The 26,835-nt window shown below is 48.8% G+C and overlaps 1 protein-coding gene across 1 annotated transcript in view; it reads right to left on the reverse strand.

Moving 5' to 3' along the window:
* The window catches only part of DLGAP3 (DLG associated protein 3), a 63,508-nt gene extending 38,967 nt beyond the window's left edge, over positions 1-24,541 (reverse strand). Inside the window, exon 1 of the mRNA XM_056847160.1 lies at positions 23,473-24,541. Coding sequence (XP_056703138.1) covers positions 23,473-24,498 — 1,026 coding nt within the window. The 5' untranslated portion in view covers positions 24,499-24,541. The remainder of the gene's footprint in view (positions 1-23,472) is intronic.
* Between the last annotated feature and the right edge of the window lie 2,294 nt (positions 24,542-26,835).

Raw genomic sequence — 26,835 nt, forward strand, 5'->3', positions numbered from 1 at the left:
ACCTGGAAGGTGTCTCTACATCACACAATTATATCAGTTTAAAACAGGGGTGGGGCACCTTTTTTTCTGCCAAGGGCCATTTGGATATTTATAACATCATTCCCGGGCCGCACATTCTGGCCCTGCCCCCTTTAACCCCTCCATTGTTGCCACTTCCGCCCCCAGCCCTCTTGTAGTCCAGAGGAAATAGGTTTCTCCACAGCCCAGGTGGGAAAGCATTAACACAGTTTCTTGGGCGGTCCTAGCAGCTCCATAGCTAATGACTCTTCTGCAAGGGGGAAAGAAGGTTCCTTTCCTAGGCAAAACAAACTCACATCCGCCTTGAATAGAGGCTATTCCTGGCCACAGGAGGTGGCGGATCGCCAGACTTAGATCCTTCTGAGCTAGAGATCTGCCAGGACCCAAGAAGGGCCAGACCAAATGATTTCGCGGGCCTTAAACGGCCCCCGGGCCTGACGTTCCCCACCCCTGGTTTAAAACCACTTCTTCCAACAAAGAATCCTGGGAACTGTAGTTTGGTAAGCGTGCTGAGAACTTTCTGTAAGAAGTGCCTAGGTCCTGCGAAGAACTACAGTTCCCAAGATTCCCCATGGGAAAGGAAGGAACAATTGTTAAGCATGTTTAAATGCTTTGGTTGGGCTGTTATTATTGGCTTGGATCTTTATTGCTTCATTTAATATTTATGGTGTTGACTGTTTCAGATTTTATTGTTTTGTGCTGCTTTATTGCCATTTGGTGCTCTTCGAGTCTAACGTTTTCTTTATTTTTTAATGTTGTGAACCACTCTGCCTGGCATTTTGGTAGAAGGATGGGGTAGAAATGTTCAAAATGGATCAATGAATGAATAAATAAAATAGAAATGCCCCAAGGCATTCTGTTTCCCCTCTAGTGGAGGTAGGCAATTCACAGTGCCATCCTAAGCAGACACATCCTTCAAGTAGAAGAAGAAGAGTTGGTTTTTATATGCTGACTTTCTCTACCACTTAAGGAAGATTGAAACCGGCTCACAATCACCTACCCTTCCCCTCCCCACAACAGACACCCTGGGAGGTAGGGGAGGGTGAGAAAGTTCTGAGAGAACTGTGACTAGCCCAAGGCTACCCAGCTGGCTTCGTGTGTGGGAGTGGGGAAACAAATCCAGTTCACCAGATTAGCCTCCGCTGCTCATGTGGAGGAGTGGGGAATCAAACCCGGTTCTCCAGATTAGACTCCACTGCCCAAACCACTGCTCTTAACCACTACACCATGCTGACTTGGAAGGATGTAACTCAGTTGAGGATTGTGCGAGGGTTGCCAGTTCTGTGTTGGGAAATTCCTGGAGATTTGGTGGCAGATCTGGGGGAGGGTGGAGTTTGGGGAGGGGAAGGGTCTCTGCAGGGTTGTAATGCCATATCGTCCACCCTCCAAAGTTGCCATTTTCTCTAGGGGAAGTGATCTCCATGATTGCCAGGCCCAGCTTGACAACCAGTAGGAGGGTGTGGAAGTGGGGATATTGTGTGTGTGTGTGTGGGGCAACATCGCCAACGTGATGCCATCCCTTCTGGGGAATACCTGGAAGTGACAGTGGTAGCCCTAGAGATTGCTGGGGTTCTCAAGATTGCAGGAGGAAATTTTAGGGAGTGGGGTAGGGTTGACAGCCCCGGATCCAACAGTGGTGGGAGCATTCATGGAGCAGAGGCTGACAAATACAGCATTGTACAATGCTATAGCTAAGGTTGCCAGCTCTGGGTTGGGAAATACCTGGAGATTTTTGGAGGCAGAGCCTGAGGAGGGCGGGGTTTGTAATAGCAGGAGATCCCCAGCTCGTACCTGGTGGTTAGTAATCAAACAAGGAGGCTTCAAGTGCTAAACAGAGAGTTAGAATTCAAAGGATAAGCACAAGAACAAACAGGCTAAATAAAGCACACGGATAGACAAAATAAATTGCTAATAAATATAGTAAGTTAGAACCACAAGGAAACAACCATTTCATACTAGCCATCCATTTGCAAATGAAGTAAGGTATACTCCTTTGATCTCTGAAGGATTCTTCAAGCATACGAAAGGATTAAAAGCTTGAAAAAATTATTATGAAATGGGAATTTACTGGAAGCCCATAGCACCGTTTATGATCCGTTGCTTTTTGCACTTATTTTCTATGCATGGACTTTTTGTGAGCGTTTTTGCACCTTCTGAAGTTTCTATGTATGGATTATTTTGAGCGTTTTCAGCGCCTCTTGAAGTGACTCTTGTGTGTATTTTGCACTTTTTTCATCTGAGACCGTGTGTCTACTACCATTTTGATCAACTGCGGTTGTTTCCTTGTGGTTCCAACTTAATATATTTATTAGCAATTCATTTTGTTTTTCCATGTGCTTTATTTAGCCTGTTTATACCTGGAGGTTGGCAACCCCAGCTGTAACACCATTGCTGGTTAGGAGCCTGGTAAAACCAAAGAGTTTCCAGTTATTCCTAAAGCTACTGCTGTTGCTTCCAGGTATCCTCTAAAAGTAATGTTATTGCACCAGTGATGCCTGTGACTTTAAAATTTATTTGAATTTTAAATTCCTCCCACACAGCTGAATGGGAACTCGGGGTGAACATCCCCCACCCTGATTTGGGCCTTGGCAGCCCTATCGTCCTAGTTTGGAGATCAACAGTAATTCCAGGCCCTACCTGGAGATTGGCAACCCTAGAGTGTGCTGTGTGAGAGACTAGGGGCCACAAGTAGGGTTGGCAACCTCCAGATACTCAGTACAGGAGCGACAGAGTACAACAAAGTGCAAAAATTGTATATTAAATGCGGCAGTGACAAAAACACAGTGTGACACATCAAAATGTGCATGTGAACAACTATACTATCCTAACCCTAATATATACAATGTAGAAAATATTATTTTAGTACATGTCCTTTATGTAGATCTTCAGTTTCCAAAATTCAAGTTCCATCTTGGTCCAAATCAGGTACCACCAGAAACATAGAAGGAAAGGTCCAAAAGTGGTACCATTAAGCCAAGCAGAAGGGGGATACGCCCGTTTCGGATTCTTCTTCTGTCCCACTTCTAATCCAATTCCACAATAATTCTTGTACATGTAATAGTATTCAAATATATATTCATTCAGCCATCTCATATGTCAGGATAGTCAACTGGTTCCTGATAGAGATCAGTTCCCCTGGAGAAAATGGCCGCTTTGGCAATTAGACTCTATGGCACTGAAGTCCCTCCCCAAACCCCGCCTTTCTCAGGCTCCATCCCCAAAACCTCCCGCCAATGGTGAAGAGGGACCTGGCAACACTAGCCGCAAGCCTAAGCACACTGACAAGGGAGCAAGTCCCGTTGAACTCAGTGGGCGTTTATGCTTGGTAATTAGCAGCGAGTTCCAGGCTGAAGTGCCCCGCAATATTTTTTTATTTCTTCACGCTGAACCGTCATTCTAGACGTCACTGCGAAGCCGGCGCATACCTGCTTTGCATTTCTTAAGAGACCCTTTAACGCAACCTTTTGTATTTCCTCCGCCCCCCGCTTGAAGCATTCACTGAAGAAAGCATGAAGAATCACATCCGCAGGGTTAGCTATGCAAACGAGAATCGCTAATGGCTATGCAAATGAAGGAACGAAGGAGCAGGCGAGTGGGGGTGGGTGGAATTTGTTTGACTTTCTCCTCTTGCATCGGGACCGTGAATAGTCCTTTTAAAGGTCGGATTTAAAAAAGGAGCTTTGAGCGAGCATCAAAATCGACTCTGTATAAATGGCCACTGGGATTTATTTCCAAGTGTGCATGCTTAGGATTGCATTGTAAGTGTGCAGACGGATGAGATGAAGACCAAGAATCTCTTTCCGACTGCCAAATGGAAATTACAGGTTCAGTTTGCCTTGATGTTATGCGAGGAAGAGACTGTTCAGCCCTTCAAACTCCACTCAGCAAAACTTGCTTTTTGATTAGCATTTTAAAGGCAGAAAATAGGATATCTTTAAAAGACATATATTTTCTCCTCTAAAACCATTAAAAAAAAGGAGACTGATTTTGAATAGGGAATGGAGGCTGAAGGGTTAAAAACACACTACATGACTCCTAGGCAAACCGAGGGCCAAACTACATGTTATCTTTTGAAAGGAGTTGTGCCTGAGTTCTCGAACAACAGCTAGAGGGAATGGCATTTTAAAGGTCCACAGGGGTCCGATTTGGATCAGGACTGCTGAGTGGGGGAGGAGGGTTTTCTGCCTCCCCTCCTTGCTGTTTTCCTGAGCCAAAAGAGCCCCAGGGGAGGGAAATATTTCCCTCTCGTTGGAGCTGCACATGGAGGTTCATCCTAGGGGAAATAACTCCCTCTGGATGTCATTTCAGCTTGGGAATGCAGTGTAGGGGGAAAATGGGAGCCCTTCCACCCCACACATTGTGGTCCTGAGTCATTGCAGGCCCCCTGCGAGTCGGATCTGAAGAACCTGTACCCGACTCGTATATCTAGTGGTCACTTGAGGCTGCATGATCTTGCAATTTGCATTGTAACAATGGAATGATTTATTGACGTTATCCATAGGGTTGCCAGGTGGTTTGGAAGGGCGGGCAATTGCCCACCAATCCATTGGCCAGCTTACAGTAAGGATCGCGTGCACGCACCTGCAAGCCACACAATCCTGTCACTTCTGGTTTACTTTCCAAAAGCGCTGCAGTGCGAAGGGACGATTTACCACTCAAATGGGGATTTGAGTGGTAAATCGTCCTGTTGCACTCCGGCGCTTCTGGAAATAAACCGGAAGTGATGGGATCACGTCACTTGTGGCTGTGCGCATGTGATCCCCGCCCCAAAATTCTCCTGCTGGAGGAGAGGGGGTACCTGGCAACCCTAGTTATTCATAGTCCCCCTTTTCTTACAGGGACTCAAGGTGGATTACACATAGTGAGTCAGTACAATCAACAAAATAGGACATTCAATAACCAATGCATTAGGATTTTAGAAGTCTGGAACCACCATTAAGAACTGAAGCATAGCATAAGTGTGCACATGACACATCAAGTGGAACAGAAATGACATACTAGGATCCTGCTTAGGGTTGCCAACTTCCAGGTACCAGCTCCACCGTCGGGAGCTTTGTGGGGCCGTGGTGGACGTGTGTGGTGCGCGTGCGTCTAGCGCAGCACGCGCACGCACCCCGTGCGACACGCCTACGTCACTTCCATAGAGTTTCAGCCGAGGTTGCCAGAGAGTCTGCATTGCTTCCGGGTGAACCCGCACGTGCCCGCTGTGCCCGTCAGCCCTCAGCTGGCCGGCGGGCAACCCAGTGGATTGGCGGGATTTTACTCGCTACAAGAGGGGTTCTCTGAGAGCTGACGTGACCTACAGTTCCCAGGGTTCCTCTGAGGGAACCCAATTTGAACATGTAGTGTGTGGCCATGTTGTCAGGCCATGTGAATACTAATGAGGATGCCAATAGATCATGCCTTGCAAATATTCTCCTGACTTGACCTATCATTAATCCATTCTCTCTCTCATTCTCCCTCTCTCTCCCTCTCCCTCTCTCTGTCTCTGCAGTGCATTTTCTTACCTCTGAAAGCATCTTCTCCTTTAGAGAGGACAATATTCTGTCTTCACGAAAAAAAAAATCCAAAGCGAGTACGGCGCTTTTGATTTCAAAATATTCACAGGGGATTGATCTCATTTTGAAAGGTTGCCTTTAATAAAGTCCACCCCAAATTCTATGCCGAGTTTTTTTTTTGGAAGCAATACTTCGGAGATAAAGAAAGCTGGAGGTTTTATCTGCCTCAAACATCTCCGGTGAAATGAATCAGGACACAACCAAGCCTTCATTTGGGTTTGCGGTAAAGATGGAGGCAAATCGGAACAGAGACTCCCGTGACAGCCTGGGACGAGATTCTTTTAATTACTTCTGCTTGTCGTATGTCTTTGCTTGGCTCTCTTATGACCCAGGGACAAGACGATAAAACTAATTAACAAACACCTAGCTCCATAAAAATGTTTTTTTATGGCTGTTCAGAGAGGGAGGGAAAGTGCACATGTGCACACATGCAATTATTTTTGATTCAGGGCAACAGCCAAAATCTGACTGCTTATAGGAGACACAAAACAATTGCTTTTATTTTTTTAATAGTTCATGATGAAATTCAGAGAGAGAGAGAGAGAGAGAGAGAGAGAGAGAGAGAGAGAGAGAGAGAGAGAGGTGGGAGGGAGGGAGGGAGGGAGGGAGGGAGGGAGGGAGGAAAGGGGAAAAATTAAAACACCAATTAAAGTCACATGAACACATGAAGCTGCCTTATACTGAATCAGACCTTTGGTCCATCAAAATCAGTATTGTCTACCCAGACCGGCAGCGGCTCTCCAACGTCTCCGGCAGGGGTCTTTCACATCACCTACCTGCCTGGTCCCTTTAACTGGAGATGCCAGGGATTGAACCTAGGACCTTCTGTATGCCAAGCAGATGCTCTTCCCCAAGGGAGGGGCCATGACTCAGTGGTAGAGCATCTGCTTGGCATCTAGAAGGTCCCAGGTTCAATCCCCGGCATCTCCAGTTAAAGGGACTAGGCAAGTAGGTGATGTGAAAGACCTCTGCCTGAGACCCTGGAGAGCCGCTGCCAGTCAGAGTAAACAATACTGACTTTGATGGACCATGGGTCTGATTCAGTATAAGGCAGCTTCATGTGTTCAGGTGCTCAAAGTCCTGCAATTTAAGTGCTAGTGATTTGCATGTGTGAATGAGCCACCACTGATACACCGATTAGAGAACCAATTCCCATATAAATGTTACGATTTCATAGGTTTGCCTTTAAAGGGGATCCCACAAAGGGGCCGACATATGGGAATACGATGTGAGAACTTGTGACTCCAGCACCTGACTGTGTGGACTTTCTCAGACACAAATTTAAATCTCGCTCACAGATGCCTCCAGGAACAGGCTGCCATTCACACATCACATGCATCATCGGAGCACCTTTTTAAAAAATGCAGCTTCTTCTTTTGTACGAAGCAGCCAAGGTTTCAGAATGCTTCCTATAAAGGGACCCCGGGCTGCCACAAGGAGCTCGCATCAATCCACGTTTCAGCTGAGCAGGGGGCGCGAGGGGGCCGGCAAGAAGCCTTCCTAACAAAGGATGAATATAATGTCACTGCCGCTCTGCTTCAACATGATCGCAAAACCGTTAGGATAGGAACGGGCCCCGAGACGGCACCATTCGTAGAAGTAAACCAGCCTCCAAGAAAAGAAACAAAATCCTTGCAATAAAATATTTACAGGAAGTAGGGGGGAAAAATCAGTCTGGGGAAAACGCTGTAGGATTCACTTGATTTAGATGAAAGAATGTTAGCTGGCTTTCACCAAAATCTTGTGGAGAGGATTTTTCAAATGCTTCCAAGAGAAAATACTGGGATTGCTCAAGGAATTTTGTTCTTGAAGGCCCAACTGGAAGCATCAGAAATCTCCTAAATGAAAAGGTCCCACTTTTGCTCATTCAGAGAGTTTTTCTTTGAGTCCTCTTTGTGCCATCATCGTTATTATTATCCTCCTCATTTATAGTCCACCTTTCTCACTGGGACTCAAGGTGAATTACAAATATGATAAGTACTATTCTGTCAACCGGTAAGCAAATGACAGAGTACGATAAGAACGTTTCAATCCACTAAGAGCTTTGTAGATGGTGAAGAAGAATAAGAAGGTTGGTTTTTATACCCTAATTTTCTCTACCTTTCAGGAGTCTCAAACTGGCTTACAGTCACCTTCCCTTCCTGTCCCCACATCAGATACCTTGTGAGGTAAGTGAGGCTGAGAGAATTCTGAGAGAACTGTGACTAGTCCAAGGTCACACAGCAGGCTTTGGATTGGTGGACTCTGATCTGGAGAACCAGGTTTGATTCCCCACTCCTCCACATGAGCGGTGGAGGCTATTCTGGTGAACTGGATTTGTTTCCCCACTCCTACACATGAAGCCAGCTGGGTGACCTTGGGCAAGTCACAGCTCTCTCAGTTCCACCTACTTCACTGGGTGTCTGTTGTGGGGAGGGGAAGGGAAGGTCATTGTAAGCCGGTTTGAGTCTCCCTTAAGTGGTAGAGAAAGTCGGCATATAAAAACTAACTCTTCTTCTTCTTCTTCATGTATAGGAATGGAGAAACCAACCCGGTTCACAAGATTAGAGACCGCTACTCATTTGGAGAAATGGGGAATCAAACCCAGTTTTCCAGATTAGAGTCCACTGCTCTTAACCACTACACCACACTGGCTCTCTAGCTAGAACACTGAACCAAGCCCAGTAACTGTTCAGTAACCAACGGAGCATCTGCAGAATGGGAGTGATATGAAGATTTAGCTTAGCACCCGACAGTAGCCAGGCCATGGTGTGCTGTACCAACTGGAGTTTCCAAGTTGTCTATAAGGGCAGACCCACGCAGAGCGCATTACTCTTGCTTTGACACCACAACAAACCCTTATAGCTAAAAGTCACCCCAAATACAATATGTGGCACACATTCCGCTACCAGCCCTCAACATTCAGGGTGTCCCTCTGAGTACATTCAGAAGGAAAAATCTTACTGCCTTAGCTAGGGTTGCCAACCTCCAGGTGGTAACAACAAAAAACAAAATTCCTCTAGTGCTGCAAGTGCAGTGCTAAATACAAAGAAGCAGCATGGAGGCTCAAAATACAAATATACTATAATATGATGCAATAAGCTAAACTATACAACACATAATACAACACAAGAAGAAATCCTACAAATTACAATCCTAAACATATAGCAATGCTGACAACCCAAGAGTCAATCAATCCCAGAGTCAATATATCCATTACACAACCTCCAGGTGGTGGCTGGAGATCTCCTGGGATTACAGTTGATCTCCGGGCGATAGAGATCAGTTCACCAGGAGAAAATGGCCGCTTTGGAAGGTGGACTCTATGGCGTCATACCCCACTGAAGTCCCTCCCCTCCCCAGGCTCCACCCCCAAATCTCCTGTTATTTCCCAGACCAGAGCTGGAAATCCTAACTTTAGCCCAATGGCTGGATCACAGCATGTACAAGGCCACAAGGTAGCTTGATAGCTATTCTACCACGTGGTCATCAGATTTCCCTTTGGGCTAAGGGTTTCTTTGCTCATGTTGATAGGTTATATTCAACTTTATAAAGTATATAAGAAACTTATGCCAAGTTCAAGCCCTTGTTCATATTTGTAAATTGTTGACAGCCCGATTAATTAAATACACAAGTAATATCGGTTAATGTATGTCTCATGCAGTGCAAGTGTAAGCACAGTTACTCCGAAGCAAGTCCCACTGAGTTTAATGGGGCTTACTCCCCAGTAAGTGCACTTAGGATAGCAGCCTCTCTTTCCCTATATTTAATAAAGGGTAGCCAATGTTCCATGTATTGTTACATTTTTTGCAGTGCCATCCTAAGCAGAGTTACACTGCTGTAAATCTATTGAAGTCAATGGGCTTAGAAAGATGTAGCACTGTTTAGGATTGTCCTGACAGTCTATCTAGAATATAATTCATTAATCCAGGCACAATGGGGTACAACTCATTTTCCGGGTCACCTGTTATCCATCTTTTCCTTCACACTTCCAGTCTAGGGAGTTGTAAGGACCAGTTATTTTACAAAGCTTTTTTTTTTTTTTTTTTTTGCGTGGAGTATGTGTGATAATTTGATAGTTGTCTCTTAGATTCTCAAATAATGGAAAACCATTTACATCTATAATACCCAGTACCAAAATGTACAGATTTACTGAAATCTTTCACCCAGGTGATTCTTAGAAAGAGCCACTAGTAACTAAGAGGAGGCAAATAACCCACTGAAGCTATTTGACTTGGAAGGGCGGAATGCAGCTTCAGTCCTCTAATCTGCTAAAGGTTATCTGATTTTGCTGGATCTTCCTTGCTTATTATGGGAGGGAAGGTGGCACGGTATAGCCCGATCTCATCAGATCTCAGAAGCTAAGCAGTGTTGGTTGTTGGATGGGAGATGACCAAGGGAAGACTGCAGAGGAAGGCAATGGCAAACCACCTCTGCTTCTCACTTGCCCTGAAAACCCCTTGCTGGGGCTGCCATAAATCAGTTGTGACTTGACGGCACTTATTTGCTTACATCTTTGCTTACTGCCTTCCTCTTCCAGCAGCAGTCCTTCCTCTTGAGGTAAGAGGTGGGATGTCTTTGATTAAGATCATCCATTGCAACATCCATTGCAAAATTGTTCAAGAATTTTTATTCCTTGGCCCCATCACCAACCAAAAGAGAGACTTCAGCCAAGAAATCAGAAGGAGATTGAGACTGGGAAGGGCAGCCATGAAGGAGCTAGAAAAGTTTCTTAAGTGCGTGGATGTGTCACAGGCAACCAAGATCAAGTTAATGCATGCCATCGTATTCCCTATTACTATGTGTGGGTGTGAAAGCTGGACAATGAAGAAAGCTGATAGGAAGAAAGTAGATTCCTTTGAAATGTGGTGTTGGAGGGGACTGTTACGGATACCGTGGACTGTCAAAAAAATAAATCAGGGGGTTATAGATCAAATCAAGCCTGAACTGAGGCTATCGTACTTTGGTCAGATTACGAGAAGACAAGAGTCACTGGAAAAGACAATCATGCTAGGAAAAGTTGAAGGCAGCAGGAAAAGAGGAAGACCCAACAAGAGATGGATTGACTCTGTAAAGGATGCCACTGCCCTCAAATTGCAAGATCTGAGCAAGGCTGTTAAGGATTGGATGTTTTGGAGGACATTGATTTCATATGGTTGCCTGAGTCAGAAGTGACTTGACGGCACTTAACACACACACACACACACCCATTGCAACATTTGTAAGTCCCCCCATGCTAGCTCCCTGACTGACAAGTCCTGGTCAAATCCCGTCCATGATTGGAGCAGTGGAATGGCCTGGCTCAGATCCACCGCTCCAGATGTTTCCCTTACCAGGTTCCAGTGACGGGCTGGCATCCCTTGGGTGATCAGGAGAAGAGCAAAGCAACTGGAGGGAAGCAAGAGTCTCGAACAGACGCAGCTGCCTGTCGGTCTGCCTCTCCGAGGCAGCATCGAGGAGAGCCTTCCCCTCTTTGCTCTCCCTTGCTTAGGTGGGCAGATACAGGCTAGATTAGGGAGCGCGGTATCAGCGGCTTTCAGCCCCGGCAGCCCCTCCCGTTGCCCACTACGGATGAGCGATCAAGTGGAGCGTCATTCACGTTCTCCTTCCCGCAGGGGGAAAATAAACCACACAGCAAGAGATAGGCTAATTAATTGGAAAGGGACAGGCCTGTTATGGAACTGATGGGCTGGGTGGGCATCAAGGGGTTAAATAGGAGAGGAGGGGTGGGGGAACATTTGAATCACAAGGGGGAGAACCGGGAGGTGATGGAGGCCAGTTTCAGCCCCACAGCAGCAAGATGGCTAAACTGTAAAAACGCCCAGACTGTGAGAGATGGGGGCATCCCTGGGCGGGTTTTGGCCTGGCACCACGCAGCACAGAATGTGACCACCAGCCACACCGTCCAAGGTTGGCACGCATCCCGTTCCCTGGTTCACTGGAGCCTTAAATCGAGGCCTTTCTCATTCCTAGGACTTTAGTAAGCTTTAGCGAGCTCTGGGTGGATTGCCATACATGGCTGTTATCCATTGCCTTTGTAGGTCGTGTTTAGGGTTGCCAACCTTCAGGTACTAGCTGGAGATCTCCCGCTATTACAACTGATCTCCAGCCGATAGAGGTCAGTTCCCCTGGAGAAAATGGCTGCTTTGGCAACTGGACTCTATGGCGTTGAAGTCCCTCCCCTCCCCAAACCACGCCCTCCTCAGGCTCTGCCCCCAAAATCTCCAGGTATTTCCCAACTCAGCGCTGGCAACCCTTGTCATGTTGGGCAGGTTACCTTTCCATTTAGCCATCGTGTACTGTTTGGTTGCTAGCCTCCAAGTGGGGCCTGGAGATCTCCTGGAATCACAGTTGATCTCTAGATGATCTGTTTCCCTGAAGAAAATGACTGCTTTGGAGGGTGGATTCTATGAAGGGTTGCCAGCTCTGGGTTGGGAAATACCTGGAGATTTTGTGGGGTGGAGCCTGAGGAGGGCAGGGTTATTGGGAGGGGTGGGACTTCAGTTGGATATAATGCCATAAAGTTCACCTTCCAAAGCAGTCATTTTCTCCAAGTGGACTGATCTCTGCTGCCTGGAGATCAGTTGTAATCCCAGGAGATCTCCAGCTGCCATCCAGGGCTGGATCTTGGGGGGGGGGGTTTGGGGGGGAAGCGCCCTGAGCGCAAGAAGGGAAGGTGTGCCAGCATGGATATGTAAAAGAGGAGTGCTGCCACCTGGAATGAAGCCACCCACTCTTCCTCGTTGCCCGCACCACGCCTATAGCAACTGCGCGCGAGGCCAGGGGGAGGTTAGGGTTGTGAGGTCCCTCTTTACCACTGGTGGGAGGTTTTTGGGGCAGAGCTTGAGGAGGGTGGAGTTTGGGGAGGGAAGGGACTTCAATGCCATAGAGTCCAATGGCCAAAGTGGCCATTTTCTCCAAGTGAACTGATCACTATTGGCTGGAGATCAGTTGTAATAGCAGGAGATCTCCAGCTAGTACCTGGAGGTTGGCAACCCTAGGGTGGGAGAGCCATGGCAGCATCATGGCAACTGTGCCTGGGGCCACCAGAGCCAGTCTCCAGGGTGTGCACGTGCATGCACATGTGGCTTCCCCCTCCCTCCCCCCTGCTCCAGGCACTCCTTCCCCCAGTTCTATGGAGGTTGGGAACCCTAACTCTATAGCATTATGTCCCACTGAGCACTCCCCAAACCCTGTCCTCCCCATGTTCCAGCTCCAAATCTCCACGAATTTCCCGACCCAGAGTTGGCAATCCTATGACTTTGGATCAGAGATGCCTAGTGAGTTCCATGCTTGGACTCAGTTCCCAGGCTTGTTGGGACTGGAATCAGATCTGGGCCTTGGCATGTGAGAAGAGAGAAGAAGAGTTGGTTTTTATGGACTGACTTTCTCCGCCACTTAAGGAAGACTCAAACCGGCTTACAGTCACCTTCCCTTCCCCTCCCCACAACAGACACCCTGTGAGGTAGGTGGTGTGAGAGAGCTCTAAAAGAGCTGTGATTAGCCCAAGGTCACCCAGCTGGCTTCGTGTGGAGGAGTGGGGAATCGAACCCAGATTAGAGTCCACTGCTCCAAACCACCACTCTTAACCGCTTCACCAAGCTGGCAACTGACACGTTCTGGTCAGTTTCCCTAACAGGGCAGATAGTATTTCCTCCAGAGGGTTGCCAGTTTTGGCTTGCCGGAAGGGAGCTCAGCGGGGGTGTGAAGCCATAGAGTCCACCCTCCAAAGCTGCCTTTTTGTCCAGGGGAACTGATCTCTGAAGTCTGATGATCAGCTGTCATTCTGGGAAAACTCCAGGCCCCACCTGGAGGCTGGTCACCTTTCTCCGCAGGGCCACTTTCAGATTGGCAAAACAGCATAGTGGCGGTGGAGGGGAGCTGAGGCCCCTTGGTGCACTTTGGTGTGAATCACGTTCCCTGCACCAGGCATTTGTATTCCGGGCACAGAACTCGCAAAGCGTGTCTGATTGAAAGTCCTCGGAGCAGACCCAGAGAGGACGCGAGGACAATGTAACATACGGCTAGGCCTCAAGTCTCTCCCGGGTTTAGGGTTGCCAACCTCCAGGTACTAGCTGGAGGTCCCCTGCTATTGCAGAGGATCTCCAGCCGATAGAGATCAGTTCCCCTGGAGAAAATGGCCGCTTTGGCAATTGGACTCCATGGCATTGAAGTCCCTCTTCTCCCCGAACCTCGCCCTCCTCAGGCTCCACCCCGAAAACCTCCCGCCGGTGGTGAAGAAGGACCTGGCAACCTTATATAATAGGCGTGCTCCTCTAATCCTGGAGAGAATAGATATGCATCATGACTAGTAGCCATTTTGTCTAGTAGCCATGAATACCCCCCTCTCCTCCATGAACATGTCCAGTCCCCTCTTAAAGCCTTCCAAGTTGGCAGCCATCACCCCATCCTGGGGCAGGGAGTTCCACAATTTGATTATGTGCTGTGTGAAGAAATACTTCCTTTTATCCATCAGTTGGTTGTGCAAATATTTATCTCTTTTTCCTTACTGTGGTTTTCCCCAAAGTGAAGCAACTGTCCTGGAGGCAAGCAGCTTTCTGAGACCAGCAGGGTTGCCAATTTCCAGGTACTATCTGGAGATCTCCCACTATTACAACTGATCTCACCTGGAGAAAATGGCCGCTTTGGCCATTGGACTCTATGGCACAGAAGTCCCGCCCCTCCCCAAACCCCGCCCTCCTCAGGCCCCCCCCCAACCCTACCCGGATTGTGTTTAGAGACACAGTGGCTGCAGGTAGTCACGCTGGTCTGAAACGTAATCGAAAAAGAAAAGCCCCTCAATACCTTTTACCAGTCTACGGCCCCTACCTTGAGGCCCTCTGGAGCCAGCATTGCGTCCTGGGCTTCTGTGTCAGGTCGCCAACTCCAGCTTTGAAATTCCTGGAGATTTGGGAGTGGCATCTGGGTAGAACGGGGGGAGCTCAGTGGGGTGCGATCCCGCAGAGTCAGCCCTCCAAAGCGGCCCTTGTGTTCCAGGGGAACTGATCTCTGCCGTCTGGAGATCGGTTGCAATCCTGGGAAAACTCCAGGCCCATTCCATTCTGTGCCAAGGAGGGGTTTGCAGAGGGCCGAGGGCCAGATTCGTTGCCCAGCTTGCTGATTGGGGAAAGGCGACATTCTGTGCATACGAGATCATTAGGGAGGCAGAGCCTTTCCATTCCCCCAATTTGTGCTAACTGGTGTGCAGCCAAGTGCCGGGGCTCTTTGATGAGCAACACGGATGCCCTGCCTTGGGTGGTGGGGAAGGACGGGAAGGGACACAGCACACTCCTGGGGCAAGCTCAGCATTTGTTTTACAATCACCCGCCCGTTAAATGGCAGCCCAGATGACGACTCCTGGCTCATCCCCAATGGGGGCATCATTATTATTATTTTTAAAAAGAACCCTTTCAAATAAAGCTCACTGGGAGAGGAGGTGCGCCTGCCTCTGTGCAGACCGGGCCATCCAGGTGTGCGCTGTGGCAGCTGTCGGGGAGGGTGGGGGGAATGTCCCGATGATGCAGGCTGGTGCGCGGCAGGCCAGGGACCTCTGCAAACGTCTGTGAGGTGCATGCTAAAGAGGAAGCCTGAAGGAGAGGATGCGGGAGGAAGATGCCAAGGACAGAGCTGAATAGTGATGCTGAGAAACCGGCTTACATCCCCAGCTGCAGGGTGCAGGCGGGCTAGGCGGATTGGTAAAGGCACCAAAAGGCATTGGACAAAGTGAGCAACCTTAGGTCAGCCTCGTAGGTCTGACGCTGAGGCTGAAGGGGGTGTTTGCAGGGGGGGAATCAGGGCCCGGCAGGGGAGGGAAGCGACACATCCCTTCTGCCTGATTCTGCCCCGCACAACGCCGCAGTGTTTTATGGCTCCCCTCCTGAGACCCATTAGCCTTGTTCACAAGTCACAGGGAACACACATGCAATTTGTATACAGTGTGTGCTGAAGAAGAGTTGGTTTTTATATGCCGACTTTCTCTACCACTTAAGGCAGAATCAAACAGGCTTACAGTCACCTTCCCTCCCCCTCCCCACAACAGACACCCTGTGAGGTAGGTAAGGCTGAGAGAGCTCTAAGAGAGCTGCGACTAGCCCAAGGTCACCCAGCTGGCTTTGTGCATAGGAGTGGGGAAACCAACTCGGTTCACCAATTAGCCTCCGCCGCTCATGTGGAGGAGTGGGGAATCAAATCCGGTTCTCCAGATCAGGCTCCACCGCTCTTAACCACTACACCACGCTGGCTCTCACATGAAGCTGCCTTATACTGAATCAGACCCTTGGTCCATTGAAGTCAGTATTGTCTACTCAGACTGGCAGAAGCTCTCCAGGGTCTCAGGTAGAGGTCTTTCATCACCTACTTAGCGTGCGCTTAGTTTTACTTCAAAAGCACGTAGAGTAATTCTCACGTTACATTCAACACACATACAACTGAACGTGTGATCGAAACCACACAGTCCAGGTACTGATCCCCGGTTTCATTTGTAAAGTGATTGTGCGTTGGCTCTTTCTTACAAACAGGTGTATGTATGTACATGCAGGATGTACATGCATTCTCTAGCCCTGTTCCCATGTTACACAGGGACAGGGACGAAGGGAATGACGCTGCGCTGACAATTAAGAGTTTTGGGGAAACCCTAGAATGTCATCCTAGTGCAGTGATATCACTTACAGGTTTCCTCAGAGTTTGGGAGTAGGGTTGCCAGGACCCTCCTCGCCACCGATGGGAGGTTTTTGGGGCGGAGCCTGAGGAGGGCTGGGTTTGGGGAGGGGAGGGACTTCAATGCCGCAGAGTCCAGTTGCCAAAGCGGCCTCCCCTCCCCAAACCCTGCCCTCCTCAGGCTCTGCCCCAAAAACCTCCTGCCGGTGGTGAAGAGGGACCTGGCAAACCTATGTGAACGGTGCCTTAAATGGACCCCAATGGTCATACTCAGGGCAGAGCAGATAATATGTATCAGAGGACGGGAAAGGCATGCTTCCTTCAAAAGCTAATAGAAAGCACCTCTGCACAGATCAGGAGTATGCACATTTATTTAAATGTCATTATTTTTTAATTGACCTGTTTGACTCATCGTCTTATCCATCACCAGATGGTTCATCATCTGCCCTTTCACTAGTTAGACTGTGGATTAATCCATTAGCTGTGCAAAAGGCAGATCATTCATCAGCTAAAAATCAATAGATAGATAGATAGATAGATAGATAGATAGATAGATAGATAGATAGATAGATAGATAGGTAGATAGATAGACAGATAGATAGATAGATAATTTTTTTATTTGCTGCTAATATGTCAGATAAAATAGATAGATGGATAGATAGGTAGATAGACAGAAAGTTGTTAACCGCTTTGAATAGCTAGGAAGTGGCAGGATAGAAAAAGCAAGCATTGTTTGAAATACAAAGAGTTAAACTGAGATTTTTGTGGCCTTTGCCTGAGTTTCAAGCTCAGGAAAAACTCTGGCTTCCCCCTGAGCTGGGACGAAGCAAGTGCAGGATCAAAATCAATTGCCCCCCCCCCCCCCGCGTCATCCCATCCTGCCAGGATTCATGCCCTCTTTGTCAACCTCAAGCGCTAACACTCGCTCCCTGAAACAAGCCAGGAATATAAACGAGGAATACACGGCTCCAGTGGACAGAAATCTGGGAAGCCGGTCCAGGAAATTAGGCAAAACGATTCTTCACTCCCTGGCTGCGAAATGCAAAGCTGGATTCAGTGCACAATGGACCACAGCCGTCCTTATTTCACAGCTTTTTAAAGGGCTAAAATGTATGAGAAAGGGAGGCCAGGGTGTGTGTGTGATTTTATAGGGCCTCCATGCTTCCCCCCCATAAACCATTCCTAATACATTGCTATCCCTTCAGACCTATGAGGTGGGGGGAATAAAACATATAATGCGTGCCTGGAACAACAATAAGAACAACAACACTGGGAGAGGGTAACCTGCTCTGAGCCAAAGGGGCAGCGCGATAAAGGCAATATATAAATCATCCACCCAAAGTGGGTGAGCGCTGGTCAAGGGGCAGAGCAGGTAGGGTTGCCAGGACCCTCTTCGCCACCGGTGGGAGGTTTTTGGGGCAGAGCCTGAGGAGGGACTTCAATGCCATAGAGTCCAATTGCCAAGGTGGCCATTTTCTCCAGGGGAACTGATCTTTATCGGCTGGAGATGAGTTGTAATAGCAGGAGATCTCCAGCTAGTACCTGGAGGTTGGCAACCCTAAGAGCAGGAGAGAAGAGACATACAAAAGAACATACTGGGCATAGGTGCATAAGCGAGTGGAGTTGTGTTGTTCAAGGTGGGGAGTTTAAAAGTTTATGATTTTTTTCTGCTTTGAAAAATTATGGGGCACTTTTAGCATCCTGCAACGCAGGATTTGGGTGGTACTTTCAAATCCATGTGCCTTTCTCCTCCAATATTCTAGCTCCATGGCCAACCCTGTCTTGGCTTCCTGGCCCACAACTGTACTCCCTTCCAAGTTCCTGTGAGCCACCACCTGCCTTCCAACTAGCAGCTCATGGATTTTCCAGTCCTAAGGCTCTCCTTTCTTAGCCAACTTTTTGCTTCATTGTGCTTCAGTCACATTGCAGTCCCTCTAAAAATTGCCATCCCCTCTCAGAAGTTAGAATGTCTGCAATATTCCATGTCATCCACCAGTGGCTGTCAGTGGCAGGGTCGCCAACCTCCAGGTGGGGCCTGGAGATCTCCTGGAATTTCAGCTGATCTCCAGACGACACAGATCAGTGCTCCTGGAGAAAATGCTGTTTTGGAGGGTCCAAGGCATTATACCCTGCTGAGGTCCCTCCCCAAGTAGGGTTGCCAAGTGCCAGGGCGTGGTGGGCAAACCCCCGCCAATCCACCTGGCTTGGCGGGGGTTTGCCCACCACCCCCTGGCACTTGGCAACCCTACTGACGGTCAGCCAACCAGCTGACGGTCAGCAGGCAAGGTGTGCCTGCGTGCCTGCCACGCCACGTCACTTCTGGTTTACACCTGGAAGTGCCGCTTCACAATGGGCCTTTTACCACTCAGACTCCCAGTCTGAGTGGTAAAAGGCCCCTTGCGATGCGGCCCTTCCGGGTATAAACTGGAAGTGATGCCATCGTGTCGGCACGACCATGCGTGCGCAATCTTTGCCTCATCTCTGCCCCAAAAATCTCCCGCCGGAGGAGAGTGGGGGACCTGGCAACCCTATCCCCAAACCCTCCCCTCCCCAGGCTTCTTCAGGAATTTCCCAACCCAGAGTGGTCAACCCTACTGTCAGGTGACAACCAGGCTTAGACAGACACACCGAAAGTCAAAGAGGGTTCTACAATACCAGACCAAAACTTCAGTCAAAGCGTTCTTGAGTGTAGAGGGGAAGGGGATCCAGAAAAAAAGGTGGGCATAGAAGGAAGAGGGTTGATTCCATTCTGCCTTGCGTATTACCTTCTCATGCACAAGCAAGCTTGTATGTCACACCCCATATTCTAATTCCGGCATAGTTGGGCAATTTTCAGGGTGGGCATGTGACCCCCCCCCCAAACCATCTCCTGGCACTATCTTTGACCACTCCAGAAGGAACGCTCTGTATCCCCATGCAATGGAGCAAGGTGCTAGAACGAACCACTTCAGACCGTCAGGGAGTGCATAATTAAAAAAAGAATGTCTGTCCTTATAAATATATCCCTGCAGAGAGAAAACCAACCATTGGATACAAAGGCCTGGCCCAGCTAATTTTCTGTTTACAAGGAAGCCGGTAAGTTGTGGCGCGTAAAAACATGACCCTTCCCTCCTTGCGGTATTGCCATTTCTACCACCGCAGGAATTAGTTTCCTCATTCTATCACTCTAGGGATGCCAGCCTCCAGGTGAGACCTCATCTCCAGACTACAGAGAACAGTTTCCCTGAAGGAAATGGATGCTTTGGAAGGTGGACTCTATGGCATTGTACCCCACTTAGGTCCCTGCCCCTCCCCAGGCTCCACCCCTCTCCAGGCTCCACCACTTAGGTCCCTGTCCCTCCCCAGGCTCTCCAGGAGTTCCCCAACCTGAATCTGGCAACCCTACCCCCCCATGTCCTGCCAGTGGCTGGGGGAACCTGGCAACCCTATATCACCCATGTGTACGTCTAGGCTCAATCTATACTACTGCCAAGGCAGGCAGTCCTCATCTCACACTTTGACATTTGATTATTTTTGTAGGGAACAGGCCAGGGAAAGAAATGCTGTTCATCACCTTTCACAGGATAAAAGTCCCCCTGGTGCAAACTTCCAAATATCTAATTTTGCAAATTGTGCGGTGCAAAGGCGAGAGTGTCGCGCTAGGTTTGGGAAGACATGATAGAGGTCTATAAAATTATGCATGGTCTGGAGAGAGTGGACAGGGAGAAACTCTTCTCCCTCTCTCATAATGATAGAACGTGGGGTCATCTGCTGAAGCTGGAAGGTGAGAGATTCAAAACAGATAAAAGGAAGTATTTCTTCACACAATACATAGCTAAATTGTGGAACTCCCTGCCCCAGGATGTGGTGATGGCTGCCAACTTGGAAGGCTTGAAGAGGGGAGTGGACATGTTCATGGAAGAGAGGACTATTCATGGCTAATAGTTAAAATGGATACTAGTCATGATGCATACCTAATCTCTCCAGGATCAGAGGAACAGGCCTATTATCTTGGGTGCATTGGAACACAGGCAGATGGTGCCGCTGCAGTCGTCTTGTTTGGGAACTTCCTGGAGGCGCCTGGTTGGCCACTGTGTGAACAGACTGGTGGACTTGATGGACCATGGTCAGATCCAGCACGGCCTTTCTGATGTTCTTATGAGACCCAGGTTCGAATCCCTGCTTGCCAGGCAACCCACTTAGACGACTTTGCTCGAGCCATTCTCCCTCAGCCTAACCTATTCCACTGTTGTGAGGATAAAATGGAGAAGGGGAAGAACCACGTCCACCACCTCGAGCTCCTCGGAGGAAGGAGGACACAGATATATCCTAAAGTTAAATAATAATAATAATAACTGGCATGTCCTGATGTGCCCTTATTTGCCTGCCTTCCTGCTCATTAGTGGACGGAGTGCATTGATCGGGCCTGTTCCGAAACTGCCCTCGGAGAGATGAGGGAGGGGGCTCTTTCTAATTGTTTGTTTGGACCCGTGGGGCTCTCAGATGTGCTTCGGCACCTCGGGAAGCAGGCGGCCGGCCGGCTTTTCAGAAATCTCGGGCTCTTAAACACGGACAGCTCTCTCTCTCTCCCCCTCTCTCGCGCACACTTTGTGCTTTTTTACAGGAAGAGGCTATTATAGCGCTGACATTTCTCTAATCACGAACATCAAGGTGCGGGGCGGCGGTGCACCCTGGGAAAGCGGAGGAGAGCAAAGGGAGCGGAGAACAAAACGGCAAAGCTTTCTGGGTCAGCAGGAGGGAGCTTGGGGGAGACGGGCAGGCTTTGAAAGGGACCCAGGCCCCAGGGGCAGCCCTCTTCTTGGATGGACTGATATTTATCCCCAGCACCAGTGTGGTAAGGATGCTCAGCAGCCAGGGATGCATTGGCCTTCTGTTTCACATGAAGCTGCCTTATCCTGAATCAGAGCCTTGGTCCATCAAAGTCAGTGCTGTCTACTCAGACCGGCGGCGGCTCTCCAGGGTCTCAGGCAGGGGTCTTTCACATCACCTACTTGCCTAGTCCCTTTAATTGGAGACACCGGGGATTGAACCTGGGACCTTCTGCATGCCAAGCAGAGGCTCTACCACTGAGCCCTAGCCCCTTCCCTCCTGCCGGGAGGACTCAGTTCTCGCTAACAGGAACGGGCTTTTCCCTCACAGCACCCTTCAGTATAAAAGATGAGCTTGCAAAGGCCACTTTGGGGCAGGGCCATGGCTCAGTGGTACAGCATCTGCTTGGCATGCAGAAGGTCCCAGGTTCAATCCCTGGCGTCTCCAGTTAAAGGGACTAGGCAAGTAGGTGATGTGAAAGACCCCTGCCTGAGACCCTGGAGAGCCGCTGCCGGTCTGAGTAGACAGTACTGACTTTGATGGCCCAAGGGTCTGGTCCAGTATAAGGCAGCTTCATGTGTATATATGTTCAAGGCATTGGGTGTGGCATTTTGCTGGCATCGAGCAGGGGTTGCTGGAGGCATAAAAGCATCTGTGGAATGTCTCTGGATACTATTTCCCCTGTCTCCATTTGGCTGTTTTTGTTTTTTTTTAACCTCAGACAAGATATGCAGAAGGTCCCAGGTTCAATTACCAGCATCTCATTAATGGGACCAGGCAAGTAGGTGGTGTGAAAGACATCTTCCTGAGACCTTGGAGAGCCGCTGCCGGTCTGAGTAGACAATACTGACTTTGAAGGACCAAGGGTCTGATTCAGTATAAGGCAGCTTCATGTGTTTATGTGACTGCATGCTGCAGATTTACCGACAGCTAGCAAAGCTGGCCATCTAGCCTCTGCTTAAAAACCTCCAGGGAAGGAGAGCTTACCATCTCCCGAGGAAGCCTGTTCCACTGAGGAACCGCTCTCACTGTTGGAAAATTCTTCCTAATGTCTAGACGGAAACTCTTTTGATTTAATTGATCAGGAAGACCTTTGGGGGAGAGGTCTAAACCTGTCCCTGCTTGTGTTGGCCCTGGTTTCAAGAATGGTAGGTGGTTCCACCTTTTTGAAAACCTTTCTACCCAGTCTGCAGCGTTGTGCCCTTTCATCTACAGCGTTCCATCCGGAGTTCCACGACACGGTGTGACCAAGAGACGGAACATTTTATTTGATTTACAGTCCGCCTTTCTCACTGAGACTCGAGGAGGATTACAAAACATATTAAAGAAAAATTAATCGCACGCCCCGCTTTTTGCACCCATGGGGACCCAAACCAGTTTGCGACACTCTCCGCCACTTTGTCCTCACAACAACCCTGTGAGGTGGGTTAGGCTGAGAGAGAAAGTGACTGGCCCGAGGTGACGCAATGAGCTTGCATGGCCAAATGGGGATTTCAACCTGCCCCCTCGTACCTAACCACTAAACACCCCTGCTGATGCAGGGAAGTGGTTTATTATAGGCCAGAACTTGGAGAAGCCAACAGATCAGAAACAAAGACACAAAGGTTGATTATGGGCGAAAACGCATGGTCGCTTTAGCCTCCTTTATTCCCTGTTTCAGCGTTCGATCCTGGCTGAATCCTGGCTGAAACAGGGAATAAAGGAGGCTAAAGCGACCATGCGTTTTCACCCTATGCATGGTCGCTTTAACTTCCTTTATTCCCTATTTCAGCCAGGATCAAATTTTTCAGTATGCACGCTATCTCATTCCTTGGAAGCTCAACGCTGTTTCGACGCAAAACGAACCCGGCTTTTCCCATTCCTCTTCTGGCCCGAATTAAACCAGTGATACTGACTCATTCAGGAGTCACAGAGTGTGCATACTCCATTGGGGGGAAACACAGAAGATTGGCTTCTCTCACAGCCAGTCACGAAGCAGTGTGTAAAGAGGCGGGGATTCAAGTTCTTCCGGCTTCCTGCTTCCTCGGAGCTCTTTCTGAGCAAAAGAACGGCTTTTTTAAAAAAGAGGCTTGGATTTCTCCTCCCTCTTCTTCCAGATTGCTCCGTTTTTTGTTTTTTGTTCTTAAAATGCTTTTTTATGCGGCAGCTGGGTTTGGGGGGAAGGAAATCTTCTCTCACGGAGAGCACTGCGAAGTAAGCCAATTACAGAGCAGCATTTAAAGGGGTGGGACTTGATTTGAGCTTGGGAGACTGCTTTTCAGTATTCATGGTTCAATTAGCACACAGTTTCATCCCTGATCATTCAAGCCAATGCATACAGTTTCCCCCAAACTGGGTTACATTAAAGTGCAATGAACCCAGGTCCAACCAGGGAGATCCAACCCATGCATAAAAGGCCCAAGACACAAAGGCTGCTTTTCTACAGCTGTATAACCTCTACCCACCTCCTTACCTGAAGATAATGGTAGGACCGGTCCTTGGCTTTTGCCTCCTGGAGCATCAGCGCTTTCTCCTGGCCTCCTCCAGAGCTGGGATAGGCTTCCCGCGCCTGGCTGACCGTCATGGTGTGCCAGGAGCTCCTCTTGAGAGTCTGGCCATCCAGGGACATGGACATACCGGCGCAGGCCAAGCATTTCCCCTCCCCACCTCCACCCTTCAGACTCTTCAAAGTCAAGTCCCTGAAGGCACTTTCCGGAGCGTCCACGCAGTACTGGGTCGCCTGGTCGACGGCGTGCTGTCTCCCGGACACCATGTAGCTGCTGTCGCTGTCCAGGTTGTCGTCCGAGCTCCACCAGCCCATCATCTTGTTCCGGTGGCGGGAAGAGGAGGAGGAGGAGTCCAGCTTGCGGTCTTTGCTCTTGCTGCGCTTGCCGTGGCGCGACTGGCGGTGGTGGTGGTGCGGGTGGTGGTGGTGGTACGCCCCGTCGCCGCCCCGGCCTTCCATCTTGGTGCCGTTGTACTCCCGCTTGGACGGCGCCTCCAAGGAGTGCGACTTGGCGAAGAGCTTCTGGACCGAGTGGACGAGGTGCCGGATGCGGCTGGGGCTCTCGCTGCGCGGCTGCTCCGTGCTGCCGGCGCGCTGGTACTGCAGGGTGTGGAAGCCGTCGTGGTGGAGGGGCAGCTGCTTCTCGAACTGGTCGAGGAGGGTGGGGGGCAGCCGGTTGATCTTGCCGGACGGGTGGGCGGCCGCCATGCATTCGTCGCAGGAGTCGTACTGCTGCGGTGTGTGGTGCATCCTCGGGAAGGTGCTGCTGCTGCTGGCGGCCGACAGGGGTTCCGTTAGGCTGAGCGGCGGCTCGCCGGAGCTCCGGGATGGGCAGTAGTGGTCCAAGGAACACGGCTCACTGGGGCTGAGAAGGTATGGCTGGCGCGATTCCTGGTTATGGTGAATGTATTCCATTGGCTGGTCGCAGGCCTCTGGGATGCAGCGACAAGGGTGTTCCCGTGACTGGCTGCGCTCCCCATGGTAGCTCTTCATGGTGTCATAACCATGTGCGCAGCCTCCTCATTTTGCCGTCTCGTGGGGGGTGGCCCTGGTAGGACACACAGCACCTGCAGAGACACCAACGACAACAGATGATGTTACGGGAATGCCATGGCAGGGTGTCACGATCTCTGGAGATTACCATCTCATAAGGACATAAGAAAGGCCATGCTGGATCAGACCAAGGCCCATCAAGTCCAGCAGTCTGTTCACACAGTGGCCAACCAGGCGCCTCTAGGAAACCCACAAACAAGATGACTGCAGCAGCACCATCCTGCCTGTGTTCCATAGCACCTAATATAATAGGCATGCTCCTCTGATCTTGGAGAGAACAGGCATGCATCATGACTAGTATCCATTTTAACTAGTAGCCATGAAGACCCCTCTCCTCCATGAACATGTCCACTTCCCTCTTAAAGCCTTCCAAGTTGGCAGCCATCACCACATCTTGGGGCAGGGAGTTCCACAATTTAACTATGCATTGTGTGAAGAAATACTTCCTTTTATCAGTTTTGAATCTCTCACACTCCAGCTTCAGCAGATGACTCTGGACATTTATACTGGAAGAAGAAGAGTTGGTTTTTATATGCTGACTTTCTCTACCACTTAAGGAAGAATCAAACCGGCTTACAATCCCCTTCCCTTCCCTTTCCCCCACAGATTCCCTGTGGGGTAGGTGGGGCTGAGAGAGCTGTGACTAGCCCAAGGTCACCCAGCTGGCTTCATGTGGAGGAGTGGGAATCAAACCCGGTTCTCCAGATCAGAGTCTACTGCTCTAAACCACCACTCTTAACCACTACACTACAGTGGCACATGGGTCTTTAATGGTCACCAATTGGGAATGGGTGCTTCTGGAGCTCACAGTTCGGTCTTCATTAATGCTGTTGGATCCAGCCAGGTTTTTCACTCTGTCCTTCCCAAATCCCCCTCTTTACCATGGACCATCCATCCCACATGGTTTTTTGGCCATGAGGGATCCAGGAACCCCTGAGAAACATTTTTGGATGGTCAAAGGGGACCCCTCAATTCACTTTTGGGTGACTGGCTGGATTCAATTCATGACCTCCAGTTAGGGTTGCCAACCTCCAGGTACTGCAAAAAAGAACTAGCACGACTCAATCAAGAAATTGAACAATTCATTAAAGTGCTAAACATGAAACCACCACAAGTGTGCAATACATACAATATAAACACTATAAACAAAAGAATATTAGGAACAAATGGAAAAAAGTCCAAAGTCCAAAGGTCTTATCCTATTCCATCATCTTCTGATCCAAAAGTAGGCACAAAGTCCACGTAAGTCCAAAAGGTTGTATCAAGACAATGGAGGGAGGAAACGCTATTCCGGATATCTTAGCGCTTTCACCAAAGCACAGCTTCATCAGCCTATAAAATTTATATAATAATTTTCATAATATTTTATATTTTCATTTTTTTATCTATAAATAATCAATGGTAAGTATAAGGATAGACAACAATAATATTATACAATAGCTTACCTCTTAGTGTGTTAGAAGGGAGGAATTGGGAGGAATATAATCCATATGGTTTCATTTTCTCTTTTTTTGTTATTCAAACGTATTAGTTTCTTATAATATGCTAATTTTGCAATTTTTTATTAGTTTTTATGCTCCCCAAAAAAGGGCTGCTAAACCTTCCGGTCCTAAGTTAGATTGCGATAGACTGCGTGAGCAGATATAGAGCTAATGGGTCACATGCTGTATTGTTACTAGATTCTTAAAGGCGCAGTGTCAAAAACGAAGTAGCTCAAATCATAGAAAACAGGACAAATCAAATTCATTGTTTAACCCGTTGGGGGCCAGGGTGTTAAATAAATGTATAAAGCGCATTTCATTTTGGAGGAGCACTTTCTGTACATCCCTATGATGCTGTGGATGATCACGGTAAACCCACAATACAAAAAATCTCATATCGGTTTCAGAATGTTTATATTTCACAAAGTGGCTCGTTAGTGGAGCCTCAAAGTTCAAAGAGCGCAATATCGATCTGTGTTCCCCTATACGCAGCCGAATTGGGCGCATGGTGCTGCCAATGTATAATTTAGAACATTTGCATGTGACCGCGTAAATTACGCGGCTTGTAGCACAATTTGAGAAGTGTCTTAATTGGAATCTGAAATCTGAAGTTGCTGAGCGGAATTCCTTGACAGGAAGACTCAGCGGGCACACGGAGCATTTCCCGCATTTAAAATGGCCGACGGCTGAAACGTGTGGCACAGATTTTTTAAGAAAGTCAGAATGTACTAGACGGTCCCTAAGAGCTTGAGTCTTACGCATTCCAAAAATTGGTGGAACATTACATCCAGGAATG

The sequence above is a fragment of the Euleptes europaea genome, chromosome 3 (genome assembly GCF_029931775.1).
Source record: "Euleptes europaea isolate rEulEur1 chromosome 3, rEulEur1.hap1, whole genome shotgun sequence".
NCBI lineage: Eukaryota > Metazoa > Chordata > Lepidosauria > Squamata > Sphaerodactylidae > Euleptes > Euleptes europaea.